Source organism: Ostrinia nubilalis, chromosome 8 (genome assembly GCF_963855985.1).
Source record: "Ostrinia nubilalis chromosome 8, ilOstNubi1.1, whole genome shotgun sequence".
Classification (NCBI taxonomy): Eukaryota; Metazoa; Arthropoda; class Insecta; order Lepidoptera; family Crambidae; genus Ostrinia; species Ostrinia nubilalis.
Window position 1 is genome coordinate 14,199,617 of NC_087095.1, and position 18,734 is coordinate 14,218,350.

General features: G+C 39.3%; 2 protein-coding genes across 2 annotated transcripts; both read left to right on the top strand.

Moving 5' to 3' along the window:
- The first annotated feature begins 6,122 nt into the window (after nucleotides 1-6,122).
- LOC135074249 (frataxin homolog, mitochondrial) lies at nucleotides 6,123-7,101 on the top strand. Its single transcript, XM_063968538.1, has 2 exons — nucleotides 6,123-6,458; nucleotides 6,801-7,101. The coding sequence occupies exons 1-2, from the start codon at nucleotides 6,174-6,176 to the stop codon at nucleotides 7,050-7,052; spliced, it is 537 nt and encodes a 178-aa protein (XP_063824608.1). The 5' UTR covers nucleotides 6,123-6,173; the 3' UTR covers nucleotides 7,053-7,101.
- LOC135074256 (uncharacterized protein KIAA0825) lies at nucleotides 7,048-18,623 on the top strand. Its single transcript, XM_063968545.1, has 13 exons — nucleotides 7,048-7,203; nucleotides 7,353-7,486; nucleotides 7,749-7,870; nucleotides 8,435-8,592; nucleotides 9,121-9,313; nucleotides 10,069-10,175; nucleotides 10,713-10,934; nucleotides 11,554-11,766; nucleotides 12,722-12,808; nucleotides 16,965-17,084; nucleotides 17,527-17,728; nucleotides 18,216-18,311; nucleotides 18,502-18,623. Exons 1-13 carry the CDS (start codon nucleotides 7,129-7,131, stop codon nucleotides 18,621-18,623), a joined length of 1,851 nt encoding a protein of 616 aa, XP_063824615.1. The 5' UTR covers nucleotides 7,048-7,128.
- The last annotated feature ends 111 nt before the right edge of the window (nucleotides 18,624-18,734 follow it).

Sequence of the window (18,734 nt, forward strand, 5' to 3'; positions counted from 1 at the left end):
CAAAAAGTATCATTTTTTATTATTTGTTGGCATTTTCTAGGTATTTCATGTATTTTTTTAGTATTGCCTGTTATTTAGCATTATTACTGTTTTTATTTTATCAGGATATACCGCTTAGTTTAAAAGTTATTACGTTTTCTTTACAATAAGTAATTGGAAGAAAAAAAATTCTATAAAAATTTTTTGACCTCTTTTTTATCGATAAAAATAGGTCTAGTTTCACATATTTTCATATGTACACTTTAACGTGACTCACACTGTATAGTGCTCATTGAACTTAGAAGGAATACTTAACATAATGTGCTTAATATTATTAAGGGTTGTACCCTAGCTAACCAGCGCCACCATATTTTTTCTTGATTACATTTGTTATAGACCGAAATTAAAAAAGTGGTATGAAAAATGTATAATAAAATATGTATCGAAGCTATTTTTTAAAATAATTTGTTTGAATTCATTAGATATTTGCAGCAAGTTACAGATTTAATTACTGCTAAAAGTTACCATTTTAGCTAATTTTGAATTTCGAACTTGCAGAATATAATAAATACACGGTTTTAAAAGTAGCTTAGATATGGCTTTAACTATTTACAAACCACTTTTTTATTTCGGTTTGTAACAAGAGAAATCACGAAAGATTATCTGTGGCGCAAGTTTTAGAGGGGTAAGTAAGCTCCTTAAATATTTTTGTTACTATTACTTAAAAAAATAGATTATAAATGTACTCTTCGTGCTTTTTTCAAAGCAAAATCTCTTACACAATCGTCGATATCAAATTGTATCTCATTTTCAATGAGGATCAGTACTGTTGTAGAAAATTCAATAAAACTAGTATCTACGTTAATCTTTAAGACATAAGAAAGATATATCTTTTTGAATTATCCAAATCGGACCATTACTTACGAAGATATTAAGTAATAAACATAGGCCGTTTTTGCCGCTAAAAGTCAACGTACGCAGGGCCGCGTGACGTCACTATATCCGAATCGAGCGCAGCCGGCGTACTATTGGGATGGAAAATATTTTTTTCCAGCTAAACTATCAGTTTTAGAAAAAAACTTTTAATAATATTTATTTATTCATCAAAATAAAGTAACCTATCGACCAGTAATTTTTAAAAATAAAAATTGTGAAAAATAAGTATCGCTATGTCCAAAAACCACATTTTCATAGGATTCGATGCAATGCGGAGACGCGGTTGGGGTGAGTGTAACTTAATGATTGTTTGTATTGAACATAATAATACATAATATTATGCTAATAATACCCAGTTTCTGGCCTGGGGGGGGGATAAGTCATACCCAGCTTATAGCCTGGGGGGAGGAGCAAGCCTTACCCAGCTTCTGCCCTTGGTGGGAGGGGGGGAGAGGCAAGTCATACCCAGTGTCTGGCCTGGGGGGGGGGGGGGGGTAAGTCATACCCAGCTTATGCTTATGGACTGGGGGAAGGGGCTAGCCTTACCCCAGCTTCTGGCCTGGGGGAGGGGGGGGTCAAGTCATAACCAGTTTCTATGGGCTGGGGGGAGGGGCTAGCCTTACCCAGCTTCTGGCCTGGGGGGAGGGGGGGGGGGGTCAAGTCATACCCAGTTTCTGGCATTTCTGGCATGGGGGGGGGGTGTCATACCCAGCTTCTGGCCGAAGGGGAGTCATATCCAGCTTATGCTTATGGCCTGGGGGGAGGGGCAAGCCTTACCCAGCTTCTAACCTGGGGGGAGGGGGAGGGGTCAAGTCATACCCAGTTTCGGGCCTGGGGGGGGGGGGGGTAAATCATACCCAACTTCTGGCCGAGGGGGAAGTCATGCCCAGCTTATGACCTAGGGAGAGGAGGGGGGCGGGGGAGTCATACCCAGCTTCTAGGCTAAGATTAAATAGATTTCCAGGAGGGAGCAGCTGTCCTTTCCTGCAGCAGCTGGCCCGCCCATGGGAACGGCGAATAGATAGGTAGGTACGTAGGGTTAACTCAGAAAAACTAAATAACAGGTAGGTATTGTGTGTACATCGAAATGATCTTCATAGCAATGTCTTGTAGCCTAGGCAGAGTGTATCTGCCTCAGCTATACCTTATTGTTAGAAGTAAATAAATTAATACTTATACATTTTTATATTTTACTTGGAAGAAGATATGACTCTAACAACACTTATGAACACTTTATTTGAATAAATCGCCAAATATACCACCGCGGAGACCCCAATCGCGTCTCTGCGTTCCATTGAATCGTATGAGCGTATGGATTTTTTGCGTTATTTTTCACAATTTCTATTTTTAAAAATTACCTATCGATAGCTTACTTTATTCTGTACCTCTAGTAGGAAAAACTTTCGAGTTCGTTTCGTTGCGTATTCAAAGTGTCATCGAAAAATTTTGTATGAAAAATTAAACAGCGCCCCCTAGGGCGGCTATAATATAGGGGGCGCTGTTTAATTTTTCATACAAAATTTTTCGATGACACTTTGAATACGCAACGAAACGAACTCGAAAGTTTTTCCTACTAGAGGTACTGATGAATAAATGTCATTACAAGTTTTTCTCTAAAACTGATAGTTGGGCTAGAAAAAAATATTTTCTATCCACGCAGTACGCCGGCAGCGTTCGGATCGGATATAGTGACGTCATCGTCCCCGCGCCGGGCGGTCAGTGAACTTTTTTAGTATTTTGGCCATAACTTCGTCAATTTTTGTCGTAGAACAAAAATTTTTGGACTGTGTATTAAGGATTTCTTAGCCCTATAAATCTGCATTCACAGTAAGGGTCGCAATACCGAATCATTTCAGCAAAACCGGTATTTTCGGTATTGGCTCTAGACAAATACCGATAATCCGGTATTTTCGATATTTCCGAGATTAAGCTTAATTTAGCAAATTTAGTATAATAAAGTTAGTTTGCGGAGGTATAGTAAGTAGGTACCTAACCTAAATTAATTTATCTTCTAAATAAAACAAAATTCAGTCCAAATCAAATTGAGTTATAAAGAGGTAATCTAAATATTATTAAATCTAGATTAAATTTTTGGGCCTTGTAATGAGATCGTAGAAACAGTAAAGTATCTAAACTTTTATCACTCTTGACTTACTTGACTTAAGGTCCTATGTCCCCTAGATGGGGCAGAGGGCGTCCACAACAGTCCTCCATCGCGTTAGGTCTTGAGCTTCGCGTTTGATCTCACTCCAAGTCTTGCCGATCTTCTTCGCCTCGTCTGCCACAGTGCGCCGCCAAGTTTGCTTGGGGCGACCACGTTTGCGTTTTCCTTGGGGGTTCCAATCCAGAGCCTGCTTGGCGATGTGATCGGGATCTCTTCGGAGAGTGTGGCCAATCCAGTTTCACTTGCGGCGCTTGATCTGCTGGTCGATCGGAATTTCGTGGCACCGTTCCAATAGCTCGACGTTGGAGATTTTCTGAGGCCAGTATATGCCGAGAATTCGGCGAAGGCAGCGGTTGACGAAGTTCTGCAGCTGGAGCAAGATGACCTTGGTGACGTTTCACACCCATAGAGCAGAACGGATTTAACGTTGGACCCGAAAATTTTAGATCTTGACCCTTCGGGTCAGTTTCCGTGACTGCCATACGGGGCGAAGTTGTGCGAAGGTAGCTCTAGCCTTGGCAATGCGCGAAGTGATGTCCTCTTCGGTACCTCCAGTCTCTGACACGACGCTCCCGAGGTAGGTAAAATTGTGGACACGTTCCACATCCTCTGCACCAATCCGTAATGGTGTGCAATTCCTCACTCCAGATCGCATCTCTTGGGTCTTCCAGCAGTTAATTTTGAGCCCCGTGATGCCCGCCTCTCGATGTAGGTCATCAATTTTGGATTGCATATCGTGATGCGTGTGGCTCAGCAAACAGAGGTCATCAGCATAATCTAAGTCTTCTAAGACTCCGATTATACCCCACTCTATTCCACGCCGTTGGTTTTGATATGCACGACACATGATTCCACCCAAGACAGCCAGAAAGAGAAGCGGCGAAAGTAGGCAGACTTGCCGGACGCCCGCATGCACCTCGATGTCTTCGGAGATGAGGCCGTCGTGAGTGACAGTACATGAATATTTCTTGAAGATGGCCTTCATTAAGTAGATGGATATTATTCGGCGGGACACCAATGTCAGCGAGTCTCGACCATATGCTTGCTCACTTTAGCGTATCAAAGGCTTTTTCAAAGTCCCTTTGCCATTCTGATGCCTGCTCCAAGATGATACGCAAAGTATTGATCTGGTCGGTGCACGAGCGGTTCGGGCGGAAGCCAGCCTGTTCCCTACGCAAAAGAGGTTCAACGGCCCCCGATAACCTATCCAAGATAATCTTGCAGAAAACCTTTGACGGTATCGAGAGCAAAGTGATACCTTTCCAATTACTACACTAGCTTATGTACCCTTTCTTTGGCACAGTCATTAAAAGCCCCTTATTAGTTCCTCTTCCATCCAGATGTTGTCGATGAGAGGTGTCAGGACGTCGGCGGCGGAGTTTACGTCGACTATCACTCAATCAACTCAAAAAGAACTCGCGCGCGCGTATTTTGAATTACACGGCGGCACGGCGCGTAAATTTTTCTATTTATATTTGTTTTTTATTTATTTTACTAAAACCGAAAATACCGAAAATCCCGGTTTTTGTGAAATGAATACCGGTATTAATTAGACCTAAATTTGGCCCGGTATTCCGGTATTTTCGAAATTCGGTATCCCGGTTTGCGACCCCTAATTCACAGCTAAAAATCGAAATGATCCTCATTGCCAGTATAGCTAGATTTGTTAGTCTCAACGTAGACATAGTCGACCTTTTTTTTTTCTTGTTCATGCAATGTTTTTTTTCTTATCCGCCGCCCCCTTTAATATGCCGCCCGGGGCCATGGCCCCCCCTGCCCCCCCCAAGCTACGCCACTGCATGATATAAAGGCTTCAGGAAAAATGCAAAGATCGACAACTAAGTATTTAATTAAATGAAAAATAATATTTATAAAAAATAAAAATTCTAAAAAGACGACTCGATCCATTCCTTAGCTTTCAGTCTCAGCGAAGAATTATTTTGAAATTAGTGCTGCCATCTAGTTTTGTGGCTTAAAACCTTCCAAGGTTTGCTTGCTTTGGGCAACAATTCATGTTGGCGTCATGAAAAAATAGATGTCGCTGTCGTCACTACCTTGTTTCCGAATTCACGCTCATACTTTTTTGGAAAAGGGACTGCGCCATTGTTATCTTTATCGATTGAGGTAAGAAAGAGTCTTAATATTTTTATTTAATTTAAACATAAGAAATAATGATAAAAACAAATATTTTTTCCGTAGAACGTTAAAATAGTAAAATGACATTGACAATGACAGACTCGAATCAGCTGTTCTGTCAGTGAGTTAGGGATGGGCAAACGGAAAAAAAATATCGATATTTATCGTATCGATATTTTTCAAATATATCGATATATATCGCCCAAGAAATATCGATATTTCGATATATCGATATTTTTTGTCCAATTTGCAATTATTTATAAAAATGGCCAAAATTATCTAAATTTTAAAGAAAACACATGTCGCTGTTTCAACTCAAGTTGTAAAATTTCAATTTATTTTTTCGAATTAGCAATTAAACATTGACAAAAAAACATTATTCAAACCAGTATTTGTCTGATATTGACATCAGAGCCCCGATTACGGTAATTTTTAACGTCTACAATCCAGACACGCTTCTCGATTCTGCGATACGATTGGTCGTTCAACAGCGTACGTCAGCTGTTTTGACCAATCGTATCGCAGAATCGATGAAGCGTGTCTGGATTGTAGACGTTAAAAGTTACCGTAATCGGGGCTCAGGAGCACTCTTTGTTTGATGTGCATAGACAAGCAAGTCATAGAGCGTAATTTTTGTTTGTGTTTGAAGCAAAGAAACTAAACCCATACAGCTTACTGCATATTTACTAAATATAAGAAATCGGATTGGTCAAAAACATAAATGATGTGACGCATGAGCAGACAGTAGAGCTTTAAAAATATTAAAATATATCGATTTTGATATCTGAAAATAAATATCGAAAATTGATATATCGCCGGAAAAAATATCGCTAATTTATATCGATATTTTTCTGAAAAAATATCGATATTTTGATATATCGATATTTTTTACCCAATCCTACAGTGAGTCAGTCAACAAAAAAGTAACCTCAAATTCAGTCGTTCGATATTTCGTAAAATGCTCAGAAATATTCTTCGTACCAGCCGGTGGCTGGCGCGGAGGCAAATCAATATTTTACCCTTAGTAGTGCGGCAACAGTCGTGTGCCCTACATAGTGTAAAAAGTCCCTATTTCCATGTTCCGCGAAATTTTTCCAGTTCATCTGAAACTGAATCTGCTGATCAAGTTGACCAGGTAGTTTTTGAAGAAATCTGCAATGAAACTCTAGAATCTTTATGCGATTACTTCGAAGAAATTGTCGAGGACTCGCCTAATCTTAAAGGCGCAGATGTTATGTACAGTGTGAGTACTTCATTATTTACCTGTGTTGTGGACAAATTATATTATGAGTATACAAATATAATCAAAGATCATGCATGAATGCTGCCACCATTATCATCATCATCTCAGCCATAGGACGTCCACTGCTGAACATAGGCCCATTAACTCTATGCATAGGCCTCCCCCAAATTTGTTACCATAAATAACTAAATCATTGGTTTAAATACTTCAAAGTATGGCAAACTTAAAAAACAAACGAAAATCAGGTTTCATTTAAGTCTTCCTTCTGTATCATTAACTGGTTCTCATTTCATAATATTGGTTATTACCATAATAATAATAAAGATTTAACACTTATTTCAGGATGGAGTTCTAACTGTAGCGCTTGGTCCAAAATACGGAACGTACGTAATAAATAGACAAACACCGAACAAACAGATCTGGCTCAGTTCTCCCGTCTCCGGACCCAAGCGTTACGACCTGATTCTTAAAAACGGAGGCTACTGGATCTACAAACACGACGGCGTCCCTCTACACCGGTTACTCCAAGAAGAAATATCAAAAATAGTCGACAACAAAATTCAATTCAAAAATTGTGCACATAGTTTAGTTTAGTTTATTTTTTAGTTATTTATTGTAAGTAAATAGTTTTTTTTTGTTCCAATTTTGTTTTATTTTCACCTAAATCAAGATGGAGGTGATAGAAGATGGAAATATTATGGATCGGATTCCCATATTATTGCAAAGGGACTTGGAATATTATCAGGTAATATGCACTATAGTATACCTTATTTAGGCTACAAAACCACTTTTTATTATTCAGGCTGTTTTCCTTTTTCTTCTGTTGTAATATCTAGATTTTTAAAAATTATCTAGCTCTTGCGAGTGTATAATTAATTTGATCCCATTTTCCAGGCAAACCAGACGGTATTATCTGAGACAATTTGTCCTGGAGTAGTCGGTGGGAGATTGGACTTTCCCAGAAATGCCTCGTTTGCAGCGGTGAAAATTGTGCTGTGGTTGGAAGAGGAGTTTTCAGTTGCTTTCAAGTGAGTACATAGTTATTTACTGGTGTAGATCTATAAAAGAAGGTGGAAAATCATTTTGATCTAGAATTTGTTCTATTGACTGATCCAATGAATGACTGGAGGCAATGAAATTACCTAATTTATTTAGGCAGTTAAATAGGTACACTGACACCTAAGTAACTGTATGCCTTTGTTAATGAAAGGTTTTATGAGCACTTTGATAAAATTTTTGTTAACTACAAAATTGAGATTTTTAAAAAAATTGAACTTATTTTTCTTTCAGACAAGGCTCAGGAATGTTTGTCAAGACTGAAGAAGATGATTCTGGAGATATTGGTGTCGCCAAAACTTCAGATCCTGACAAATTCGTGCAATTAGCCATTAAATCCAGTGATTCTTTGCTTGGTAAGTTTTTATGTAGTTAATTTATCTTTAGACTAAAATATGTACCTATTTTTGTTTGCAAAATCGCTTTTATTACAGCTACATAAGATGTCCCAGTGTTTACATTGATATGATGTCTTCTGTACACTAATAAAACCTAAACTGATTTGTTGCTGTCCTTTGTATTAACACCTCCAGCATTTTGGGGCCCTATTTGCATATTACTACACATCTATTCTGATCAGGGTTTCTCTCAACTTTCCACACCTTTATCATCAACGTCATAAAGTCTCTTTTATTCATGTTATTTGTAATCTTCCAGAACAACTGTCCTCTAGAATTAAGGTCCATATTTGCATGTTTCTTCATATGTTTTCAGCTCTGGGATTCTCCCAACTTTTCACACCCTTATCATCAACGTCATAAAGTTTCTTTTATTCATGTTTTTGTCAACTTTCAGAACATCTGTTCTCCAGCATTAAGGTTCATATTTGCATGTTTCTACATATCTATTCTGATCAGGGTTTCTCTCAACTTTCACACCCTTATCATCAACGTCATAAAGTCTCTTTTGTCAACTTCTAGAGCACCTGCATATGTTGGCCCAAGAAGCTCTCGATCACGCGGACTTGCCAGTATTGACGGCTACTCTTGGAGCAGCTGCCCTGCTGAAGAACAGTCTGTTCTGCTATCTGCAACACGTTGAGGATATGGGGAGCTCGGAGAGACTGTCTTTGCTGCAGGTTAGAGATATTTCCGTCACAAGCACTGATATGTAATTTATTCTAATGTAATATGGTTTAAACTCCAAAAAAAATGTAGTTCATTTTTCACTCGACTAATTGTATACATTTTGCAATAAGTCTTCAAAGTTGCTTCCATAAAGTCAACCTTCAAACATAGAGTTAGAAGTAACCACTTCGTCATAGGAGTGAAAACTACTTCTAAAGATAAATACAATCAATGTGCCAGTTATACCAGGAGTTATTCTCGGATAAAAGTTTGGTCGAATCGGGCCTAATTTATTCATTGGATTAGTGGAGAACTAACAGTTATTACAAAAGCAGTCAATATTGAACCTGAAGGTGCATCTTACTTAAGTTATACGAGACGAGTACTTTTTTGTTTACTTCATAAAAACTTCTTATGATTTGTATTATTTTGGTCTCATGTGCTAACATGATGTCTAAGAGAGAGAAAGACGAATCGAGCTAGCTTATTGATAAGATTATTGTTTTTTTTTGGGCTTATTCCACTAAGCCTAATTTTTTTTTGTACAGGCTTGTTACAAACGCTACGTAACGATGTCAGAGGCAGTCGCAGAGAGGGTGCTAGATCTCCACAACAGGGTGCTCTCTCTATACATCCTGCAGGACTCCGGAGGCCGGCCTATAGACGGGCAGACGCGGACGGTGCATGAAGCCGGAACACCCTCTGTGCAGGGATGGTGGCTTTATATGAACGGTACGTTTGCTTTATACTGACAGACACGGGACTATTCCCACCTTTGGTTCCCACCGCTGCAGCGCTGCAACTCTTGTGTAGCCAGGATCTACAGCTTGAAAGGTAGTATGCATTAGTTGTTTAGACTTTTAGTTGGCCGATAGTTAGGTCCGATTCTAATTTGTATGAAAATCAAATCGGTGTAATGTGCGCACTTTCATACATGCGTATGATTAACTGCCCGACTAAACTATCGGCCGACAAAAGGGCTGACTTCGGTAAAATGATGTGACGTGAGGTGCCAAACTGCGGAAAATGGCGGAGGAAATATCATGAATAATATTAACTACTTATTTACCTCTCAGTGTCTTGAGGCAACTTAAAAAAGTACATTCTGTGTTTTTATTATTATTTAGGCAGTTAAATACTGCACAGTATTTAGTACACCATTTTCTTTATTTTCTTACATCATACACAAGAATACGCGTGCGTGAGTCAATGTTCGCTCGTATGTGAGGCCTTGTCGAATAGTATCCTGTAGGTGGACCATCGTGCGTGTTTTGTTTTCGATGTAAACTCGCGGAGATGAACAGGCCTGACATTACACCGATTTAGTACCGGTCGATTCTTCGTACAAATAAAATCGGGCCCAACTATCGGCCGACTAACAGTCTTTAGTCTGCGGGAAACTTAAAACGAACGGATAGTAATAATTACGAATTTTAAGGCCATCTTAAAGTCGCCTCCTTATCGTTGAATGTTTGTTTTCGTTACAGGTAGTAGAAAAGATCTATGGGATACCGTGCCTCCGAGAATGGCTCAAAGAATCTTTGCTGGCATGCTGAATGAGACTCTTACCATATTGACTGTGCGGTATTGCCAGGTAAATAAGGTGCATTTTTGGTTTAAACGGTAAATATTATTTAACGTTAGTAGCTACGCTGGACGCTCACGCTATCTATCCATGAATTGAATGAATTATCTCTACTAAAGCCTGGTCTGCGAGCACGTAGAATTTTGTCCAATGACCCCAAGCTACCCATCCTTATCGCTCGCGCGTAATTATGTTGCTGTCGCGCTCGCACACTCACTGCTGGCGCCCGTCGCACAGTCGCTACAGAGATAAAAAGAGAAAAAAAAATAGGTTTATACTTACGTAAAATTTTAATAACAGTAGGGTGCATGGTGGATAGCTATTAAAATGATAATGTGCTAAAACGTTTCGATATATTTAGTTTTTTTTTTGCTATAAAACTTCCCTAACGTGTCTGTCTGGCCAGAATGAGGATGTTAGGCCAAATCTTACATTTGCCTCCTGTAAATTAAATATGTTTGTATTCCTGTAATATAAACTAAATGACCTGATGATGTTATAATAGCCCAGTTTTAGCTTCTAAAAATATTTTTTTGTTTATTCCAGACAACAACAACAGAAGCTACTAACCGCCTGCTCCTCAACGACATTCTCAATATCCTACTCTGTGTAGCTCAGTTACTTCCATCGATTTGTTCCACCGGTGCAGACTTGGCTGGACTGGACATAAAACAGCAGACTCGAGATGTTAGGGATGTCCACGCGAAGTGCAACAAGCTGTTCAAGTGCCTGGTGTATAGGGGCGCTGAGCTACATTTCATACATCAAGTAAGTTTGCTCAGCATAGCTCAGATACTTCATCAATCTGCTCAACCGGTGCAAACTTGGCTGGACTGGACATAAAACAGCAGACTCGAGATATTAGGGATGTCCATGCGAAGTGCAACAAGCTGTTCAAGTGCCTGGTGTATAGGGGCGCTGAGCTACATTTCATACATCAAGTAAGTTTGCTCAGCATAGCTCAGATACTTCATCAATCTACTCAACCGGTGCAAACTTGGCTGGACTGGACATAAAACAGCAGACTCGAGATATTAGGGATGTCCATGCGAAGTGCAACAAGCTGTTCAAGTATAGGGGCGCTGAGCTACATTTCATACATCAAGTAAGTTTGCTCAGCATAGCTCAGATACTTCATCAATCTGCTCAACCGGTGCAGACTTGGCTGGACTGGACATAAAACAGCAGACGAGAGACGTGAGGGATGTCCACTTACCTTATTCACTTATTATAAGGTCGAAAATCGATTAACATTTTCAATCTTTGATGTAAATGAGGGTTAAACTTGTAATAACAGCGCTCTGTCCCATATATTGCCACCGTAATTTGAACCTTTCACTCATATCATTTAGGTCGATTCTCCTTAACATTATTACACCAATTCCAGGCTTTCAAAGAGCAGGACAAGCCAGCAGTCTCGTCCAAAGACAGCCCCTACCCTTGGTTCACGTTCGTCAGTCCGGATCTATTCGAAGGCAGTTTTGATGACATATCCCTGAATGTTAAAAGCACACAAGACCTGCCCAACAAGACTGCTATTGGACTGGAGCTGGTTGTCTTGTTGGCGCAACCCCAGCCATCTTGGGCTTTGATTGTGAAGGTAGGTAATCATTATCATCATCATTTCAGCTACAGGACATCTACTGCTGAACATGCTCAAAGATTTCTGGATAAGCCTACTAGCTTTTGCCCGCGGCTTCGCCTGTAAATTTTGGTCTATCACATAAGGGTATAAAGTATCCCCCTACCCCTTTCAAAAACCGGGAAATGTTCCACTATGAATCATGAAGTTTAGCCAATATAGGCTAAACTGTCATAAAAAATATTTCCACGCGGACAAAGGCACAATCAAAAGCTAGTCAATAAGAATAGGACCTTAGTCAGGAACCACTTGAAACTTATACTTCAAGCCTTATAAATGTAAGTCACACTATTATCAACATTATGTCCACGTTCTTAAGGTTCTAATGATGCGCAACTAAAAACTAACCCGAATGCTCCTAATCCGAGCTATCATGCATATGTCAGCATAAACGATCCATAACTCCAAAAAACGACCTTATTGAATTTGTTAAGTGACATTATAATAAACCTTATGTCCTCCTTCTTAAGGTTCTAATGATGCGCAACTGCCAACTAACCCGAATGCTGCTAATTCGAGCCATCAAGCACATGTCGGCGGACAACTCGCTGGCTCTCGCCGCAACGATCCATAACTCCAAAAAACGACCTTATTAAATTTGTTAAGTAACACTATAATCAACCTTATGTCTACGTTCTTAAGGTTCTAATGATGCGTAACTGCCACCTGGCCCGAATGCTGCTAATCCTCTCGCTGGTCGGCTGATAAACGACCCTATTGAATTTGTTAAGTCACACTGACAATCAACCTTATTCCCTCCTCCTTAAGGTTCTAATGATGCGCAACTGCCACCTCGCCCGAATGCTGCTAATCCGAATTCATATGTCAGCATAAACGATCCATAACTCCAAAAAACGACCTTATTGAATTTGTTAAGTGACACTATAATAAACCTTATGTCCACGTTCTTAAGGTCCTAATGATGCGTAACTGCCATCTGGCCCGAATACTGCTAATTCGAGCCATCAAGCTCATGTCAGCGGACAACTTTCGCTGGCCGGCTGATAAACCATCTTATTGAATTTGTTAAGTAACACTATAATCAACCTTATGTACACGTTCTTAAGGTCCTAATGATGCGTAACTGTCACCTCGCCCGAATGCTGCTAATCCGAGCTATCATGCATAATTGCATATGTCAGCCTAAACGATCCATAACTCCAAAAAACGACCTTATTGAATTTGTTAAGTGACCCTAAAATAAAACTTATGTCCACGTTCTTAAGGTCCTAATGATGCGTAACTGCCACCTGGCCCGAATGCTGCTAATCCGAGCCATCAAGCACATGTCAGCTGACACTCGCAGGCCAGCTGATAAACGACCTTATTGAATTTGTTAAGTGACACTAATAATCAACCTTATTCCCTCCTTCTTAAGGATCTAATGATGCGCAACTGCCACCTAGCCCGAATGCTGCTAATGCGAGCTATCATGCATATGTCAGCATAAACGATCCATAACTCCGAAAAACGACTTTATTGAATTTGTTAAGTAACACTATAATCAACCTTATGTCCTCCTTCTTAAGGTTCTAATGATGCGCAACTGCCACCTAACCCGAATGCTCCTAATCCGAGCTATCAAGCACATGTCAGCTGACACTCTCGCTGGCCGGCTGATAAACGACCTTATTGAATTTGTTAAGTGACACTATAATCAACCTTATGTCCACGTTCTTAAGGTTCTAATGATGCGTAACTGCCACCTGGCCCGAATGCTGCTAATCCGAGCTATCAAGCACATGTCGGCGGACAACTCGCTGGCTCTCGCCACAACTTCAAAAAACGATAACTCCAAAAAACTCCATAATTCCAAAAATAGCTCGAAACGATAACTCCAAAAAACGACCTTATTGAATTTGTTAAGTAACACTATAAGCCACCTTATGTCCTCCTTCTTAAGGTTCTAATGATGCGCAACTGCCACCTGGCCCGAATGCTGCTAATCCGAGCCATCAAGCACATGTCAGCTGACAACTTGCTGGCTCTCGCCGCAACGATCCATAACTCCGAAAAACGACCTTATTGAATTTGTTAAGTAACACTATAATCAACCTTATGTCCTCCTTCATAAGGTTCTAATGATGCGTAACTGTCACCTAGCCCGAATGCTGCTAATCCGCGCCATCAAGCACATGTCAGCTGACAACTCGCTGGCTCTCGCCGCAACGATCCATAACTCCGAAAAACGACCTTATTGAATTTGTTAAGTAACACTATAATCAACCTTATAAATGTAAGTCACACTAATCAACCTTATGTCCACATTCTTAAGGTTCTAATGATGCGCAACTGCCACCTAGCCCGAATGCTGCTAATCCGAGCTATCATACATATGTCAGCATAAACGATCCATAACTCCAAAAAACTACCTTATTGAATTTGTTAAGTATCACTATAATAAACCTTATGCCCACGTTCTTAAGGTTCTAATGATGCGTAACTGCCACCTAGCCCGAATGCTGCTAATCCGAGCTATCATTCGTATATCAGCATAAACGATCCATAACTCCAAAAACGACCTTATTGAATTTGTTAAGTGACACTATAATCAACCTTATGTCCACGTTCTTAAGGTCCTAATGATGCGTAACTGCCACCTGGCCCGAATGCTGCTAATCCGAGCTATTAAGCACATGTCAGCGGACAACTCTCGCTGGCCAGCTGATGGTCTGTGGTACAGTGTGGATGGAAAAAACCAGAAGTGCAACGGGTTTCTATGCACGGCTGACGGATTCTGCAAGTTTAAAGGAGATAGTGATGGTGAGTCAAATATGAGGAGATAGGCACCTGGGTCCCGTAAAACAATATTTATCGCTAATCCATCACTAAATTGAAAACCAGCGCCGTGGCCTTCGTCACCGTGGGCCACGGCATATGCTAAGTGGGGTCCCGTTGCAGTGGGCATCTTGTTGGTGAATGGGTGGCACTGCTCAGTTTACTCTTGTTTTTATTTTTTCTTCTTTTATTATTATGTGCCACTGTCATGTCTATGTAATTGCCTGTATTTGTGTGATGTCCATTGTAATAAATGTATCTTTCTTTCTTTCAAATTTTAATGACAGACTCAGAAAAAAAGAAATAGTATAAAAATGCGGTAACAAACATATAAATAAAACATACAGCTAACTTGAGAATCTTTTTTCAAGTCATGAAGAAACTTGATATGCTTGCAATGACTCTGAACATATTAATCATTGTTAAAAATTGGTTCTAATAAAAACAATGAATTTTATTTTTTCACTTTTAGTACACTTTTGTTGGAGTTACTTAAATTTTTTTGTTAATATTATTTTTGAACCACACTACGCTTGACTATCTTGACCGTCTTAGTACTTCTTATAATTTTGATGGTGACGATACGTTATTTAATCGGTAAAAACTTTTCAGCCAGAGAAGAATACGCCAGAACAGCTGGAGCGTTGACCCACATTCTGGCCACTATTGGAAGCAAAGCTGAACTGAAGTCCACGCTCTGTTACGCCTTGGAGATATCAGGCAGAGACTGGGCCGCTTGTTTAGATAAACGACAGGTAAGAGGACCATGACCACGCATAACGTAGTTTCCATGATAGGGTACATTTTAAGATAGTATCTTTAAAACACACGAAGAGAAAGTAATGCACAATGTTAATTAAATATAAAGAAATGTAAAAATTTACCAGTTTACGTATCTTCAGCAATATAAATCTGATCTCAGTATTTTAGATTTACATAATTGTTATTTGTTTACTTATAAAAAAATAAAAAAAAATAAAAAAAAAAATGTTTCTACATCTACATACTAATTCATATCTTTAAATAAAAGTCTGATGTCAAATAACAGAACTATTTACATTCTAGCCATACAGATTATGATCTAAATAGCGAAATAAAATTTATCTGTATTCCGCGCGTATACTGTATTTCGCTAGTTCACGTCATCATGCTCAACGCAGCGACCGGTTTCTCGGCCGAGTCAACACGCACGCTCGCTAATATGGTTCTTATCTGTATGGAGCGAGAATCACTACCTTGCCGTAACCACAGAATAAGTAATAGTACAGGTACAGAAGGATTACTCCACAAGAAGATTTAAATAAATGCGAGTCTTGCTACGACGCGATACAGTGGAATTCAGCTCGCACAGCACTACGTACCTACAATTTTATTCACCTACAAGTTTATCTCTTTCTATCGCGTGCCTCTGAACTCTTCTTACGCTGTTAGGGTTGCTGTCTAGTGAAAAATTAATTAATCTACTTATATGTAATGAGGTACGTATGTAGGTAAGTACGCATTCATTATGGAAAACCTTGGGGGAGGCCTTTGTCCAGCAGTGGACGTCATTTGGCTGTAACGAACGAACGCATTCTGAGCAGTAGTCATGGTAGGTTAGGTTCCTATACTACTATCCTAAGAATTATTGATTACCTACATGGCCAACATACCTTTCAGCATCTTTGGGAAGCGAAAAAAAATATAAATCCGGTGTAGATTTCTTTTCGAATTTAAACACCCGAACGCCGCACACTATTTCTTTCTCTTTATGTCAATTTTTAAATAATAATTCGATCATAGAATTAGGTACGTACCTACCTACTACAACGCACGCCAGCGTCCTGACGGGCGCGCGCGTGACACTCGACTGATATAATACCCGCCGGCGGGGCGCTTCGCTGTAGGTAATTATCGGATGTACCGCGCGGAGTGAGCCAGGCCTGCCGTAACACAGTTTTAACTAGTACGGGAGGTAAAGGATTTTAGCCGTATACCCACATTTATTAATGTATTCCATCATAGTTTTTAATCTTAAAAGACTGTATTTATTATTTTTATTTACTTAGATTACTTAAATTGCATTTTAGATTTATAGTTTCTTTTTTGTATAACTACCTACTTACTTTACAAGTATACGACTATTCTGTAAGTCACACTTTGTTGTTGAAATAAATTTATTATTATTATTATTATTATTATAAAATTCATTGGTGCTGAGATGTAGCTATTAGCTGTTGGAGCCTGTACAAATTGTTTTAAGCTACTTGAATTAATTTTAAACTTAGGCGTAAACATTTGAAGTCTCCCTCTATATCCTTGAATCAAAAAAAGCTAGCTAAATATCACAAAGCTGGGTGAATTGAATGGTTTTAAAATGTTGTAACTTCTTTTTCAAGGTTTGGTGCGACAGAAGACCTCCGTGGTTGGCCGGGATTCTAGCAATCGTCGGAACAGCGCTGGAATTCATACCACCAATATTAGTCAATGCTGTTCTTTCAGGAGCTTCTATGTATCAGGTAACCTATAATTAAATCTTATTATATCACTGTCAGAACCATTCTCATCCACGCATTGATAAAAGGACTGTCACTACGCGAAATTGTACTTTTTCCAGGAAAAATGACGTTTTTCTTATCAATGTGTTAATTGTGTTGTTTCTCGTCTCGTCCCAATCACAGTGATGGTAAGAGAGAAAGAGGGGTAAAGAGAAGTCTATTTTAATAAATCGTCTTAGATTCGAATTAGATTCTGTATGTATTCAGCAGTTTAAGTTGATTTATTTTCCGTTTTATAATTAAAAAAATCAGGCACTTTAACTCTTCATTTTGATTGGTTAACCTATAGAAACATGTTAATCAAATTCTTTATTAGTATGTTGGCCCTTTTCGGGGCGTTATATCACGCCACAAACATTACAAAAAATATATTTCTTTTCATAATAAAATTTCTTCGTTTCAGACAATGTCTCTCTGCCTAACCTGCATATCCCGCTCGTTAAACTGCATACCGCGTAGCTTCACTAACGCGTGTACAATCATAGAGAAGACTTTGCCTTCCCACGTCAACCCTGTAGGAGGTTGTGTGTTACTACAAATGCTGATTACAGTGACGTATGAAGAAATGCTGAAGTGGGCGAAGAAGGAAGCTGCGAAGGAAAAAGGTGAGGTTTTGCGTTGAATTGGATAGTGATAAGGGTCAATATTGTTTACATTAATTCTGGTTCAGTGGTTAACTTCAATAATTACTAGTTAAATAGTTAGTAACAAAAGTACTATTAGTTAATCAAATGTATGGACGAATGAAGCTGCTGAGTGATAGCCATTTTAGTTGGTGCGAATACCTTCTGTTTGTGATAGATTTTTTTTATGCATGACAAGGCAGGTATTTGTCCACAATCGCACCTGATGTTAAGTGGGATGCAGTCTAGGATGGTACATATCTGCCCTGTTATGCTACCTATTATGCAACGAAATGATACATTGATGTAATAACTGTACTTACGAATTTGAAACCACAAATATTTCAGATTCAGACTATATTTTTATTGAAAAATCGCACTTATATCAATTACACATAGTGTTTACTACTATGTGCTGTCGCGTTTTACGCTCTTTACTAATTATTTCATCTATAATTTAATGTTTCAGCTGCTACAGCCAATGGAGAACCGCACAATATGGGAAGCAAGTCAAAAAGACAGAGAGGGAAACATGTTCGGATCATGAGTTTGTCTCATACAACCAGTGAGTATTGTTCGTACATACAATATCATCTCTATCTCTTAGTAATAAAGACCAATTTTATAGCTCTTTGAGTTTCTATGGTAGCCACAGTTTGCAATCTTCGATAGCACTGGCGATTGCCAAAGCTCTATGTTCCATAGATTAAGCTGACATCGTCTTTATGTCACAGTAATAAAGTCTAGTTTTGAAGATACCTCAAGTTCGCTGAGTTTCGATGGAAGCCACAGTTCACCATCTTCCATAGCATTAGTAATCGCCGAAGCTCTGCGATCTTATCTCTTAGTAATAGAGTCCACTTTTGCAGATACCTGAAGTACGTTGAGTTTCGATGGAAGCCACAGTTCGCCATATTCGATAGTACTAGTAATCGCCGAAGCTCTGCGATCTTATCTCTTAGTAATAGAGTCCACTTTTGCAGATACC

Excerpts from the sequence above, each read along its gene's own strand:
- LOC135074249 (XM_063968538.1), top strand. The coding sequence starts at position 6,174 with ATGCTCAGAAATATTCTTCGTACCAGCCGGTGGCTGGCGCGGAGGCAA. Across the intron at positions 6,459-6,800 it reads GCGCAGATGTTATGTACAGT|GATGGAGTTCTAACTGTAGC; the intron begins GTGAGTACTTCA and ends CACTTATTTCAG.
- LOC135074256 (XM_063968545.1), top strand. The coding sequence starts at position 7,129 with ATGGAGGTGATAGAAGATGGAAATATTATGGATCGGATTCCCATATTA. Across the intron at positions 7,487-7,748 it reads GAGTTTTCAGTTGCTTTCAA|ACAAGGCTCAGGAATGTTTG; the intron begins GTGAGTACATAG and ends TTTTTCTTTCAG. Across the intron at positions 10,176-10,712 it reads TGACTGTGCGGTATTGCCAG|ACAACAACAACAGAAGCTAC; the intron begins GTAAATAAGGTG and ends TGTTTATTCCAG.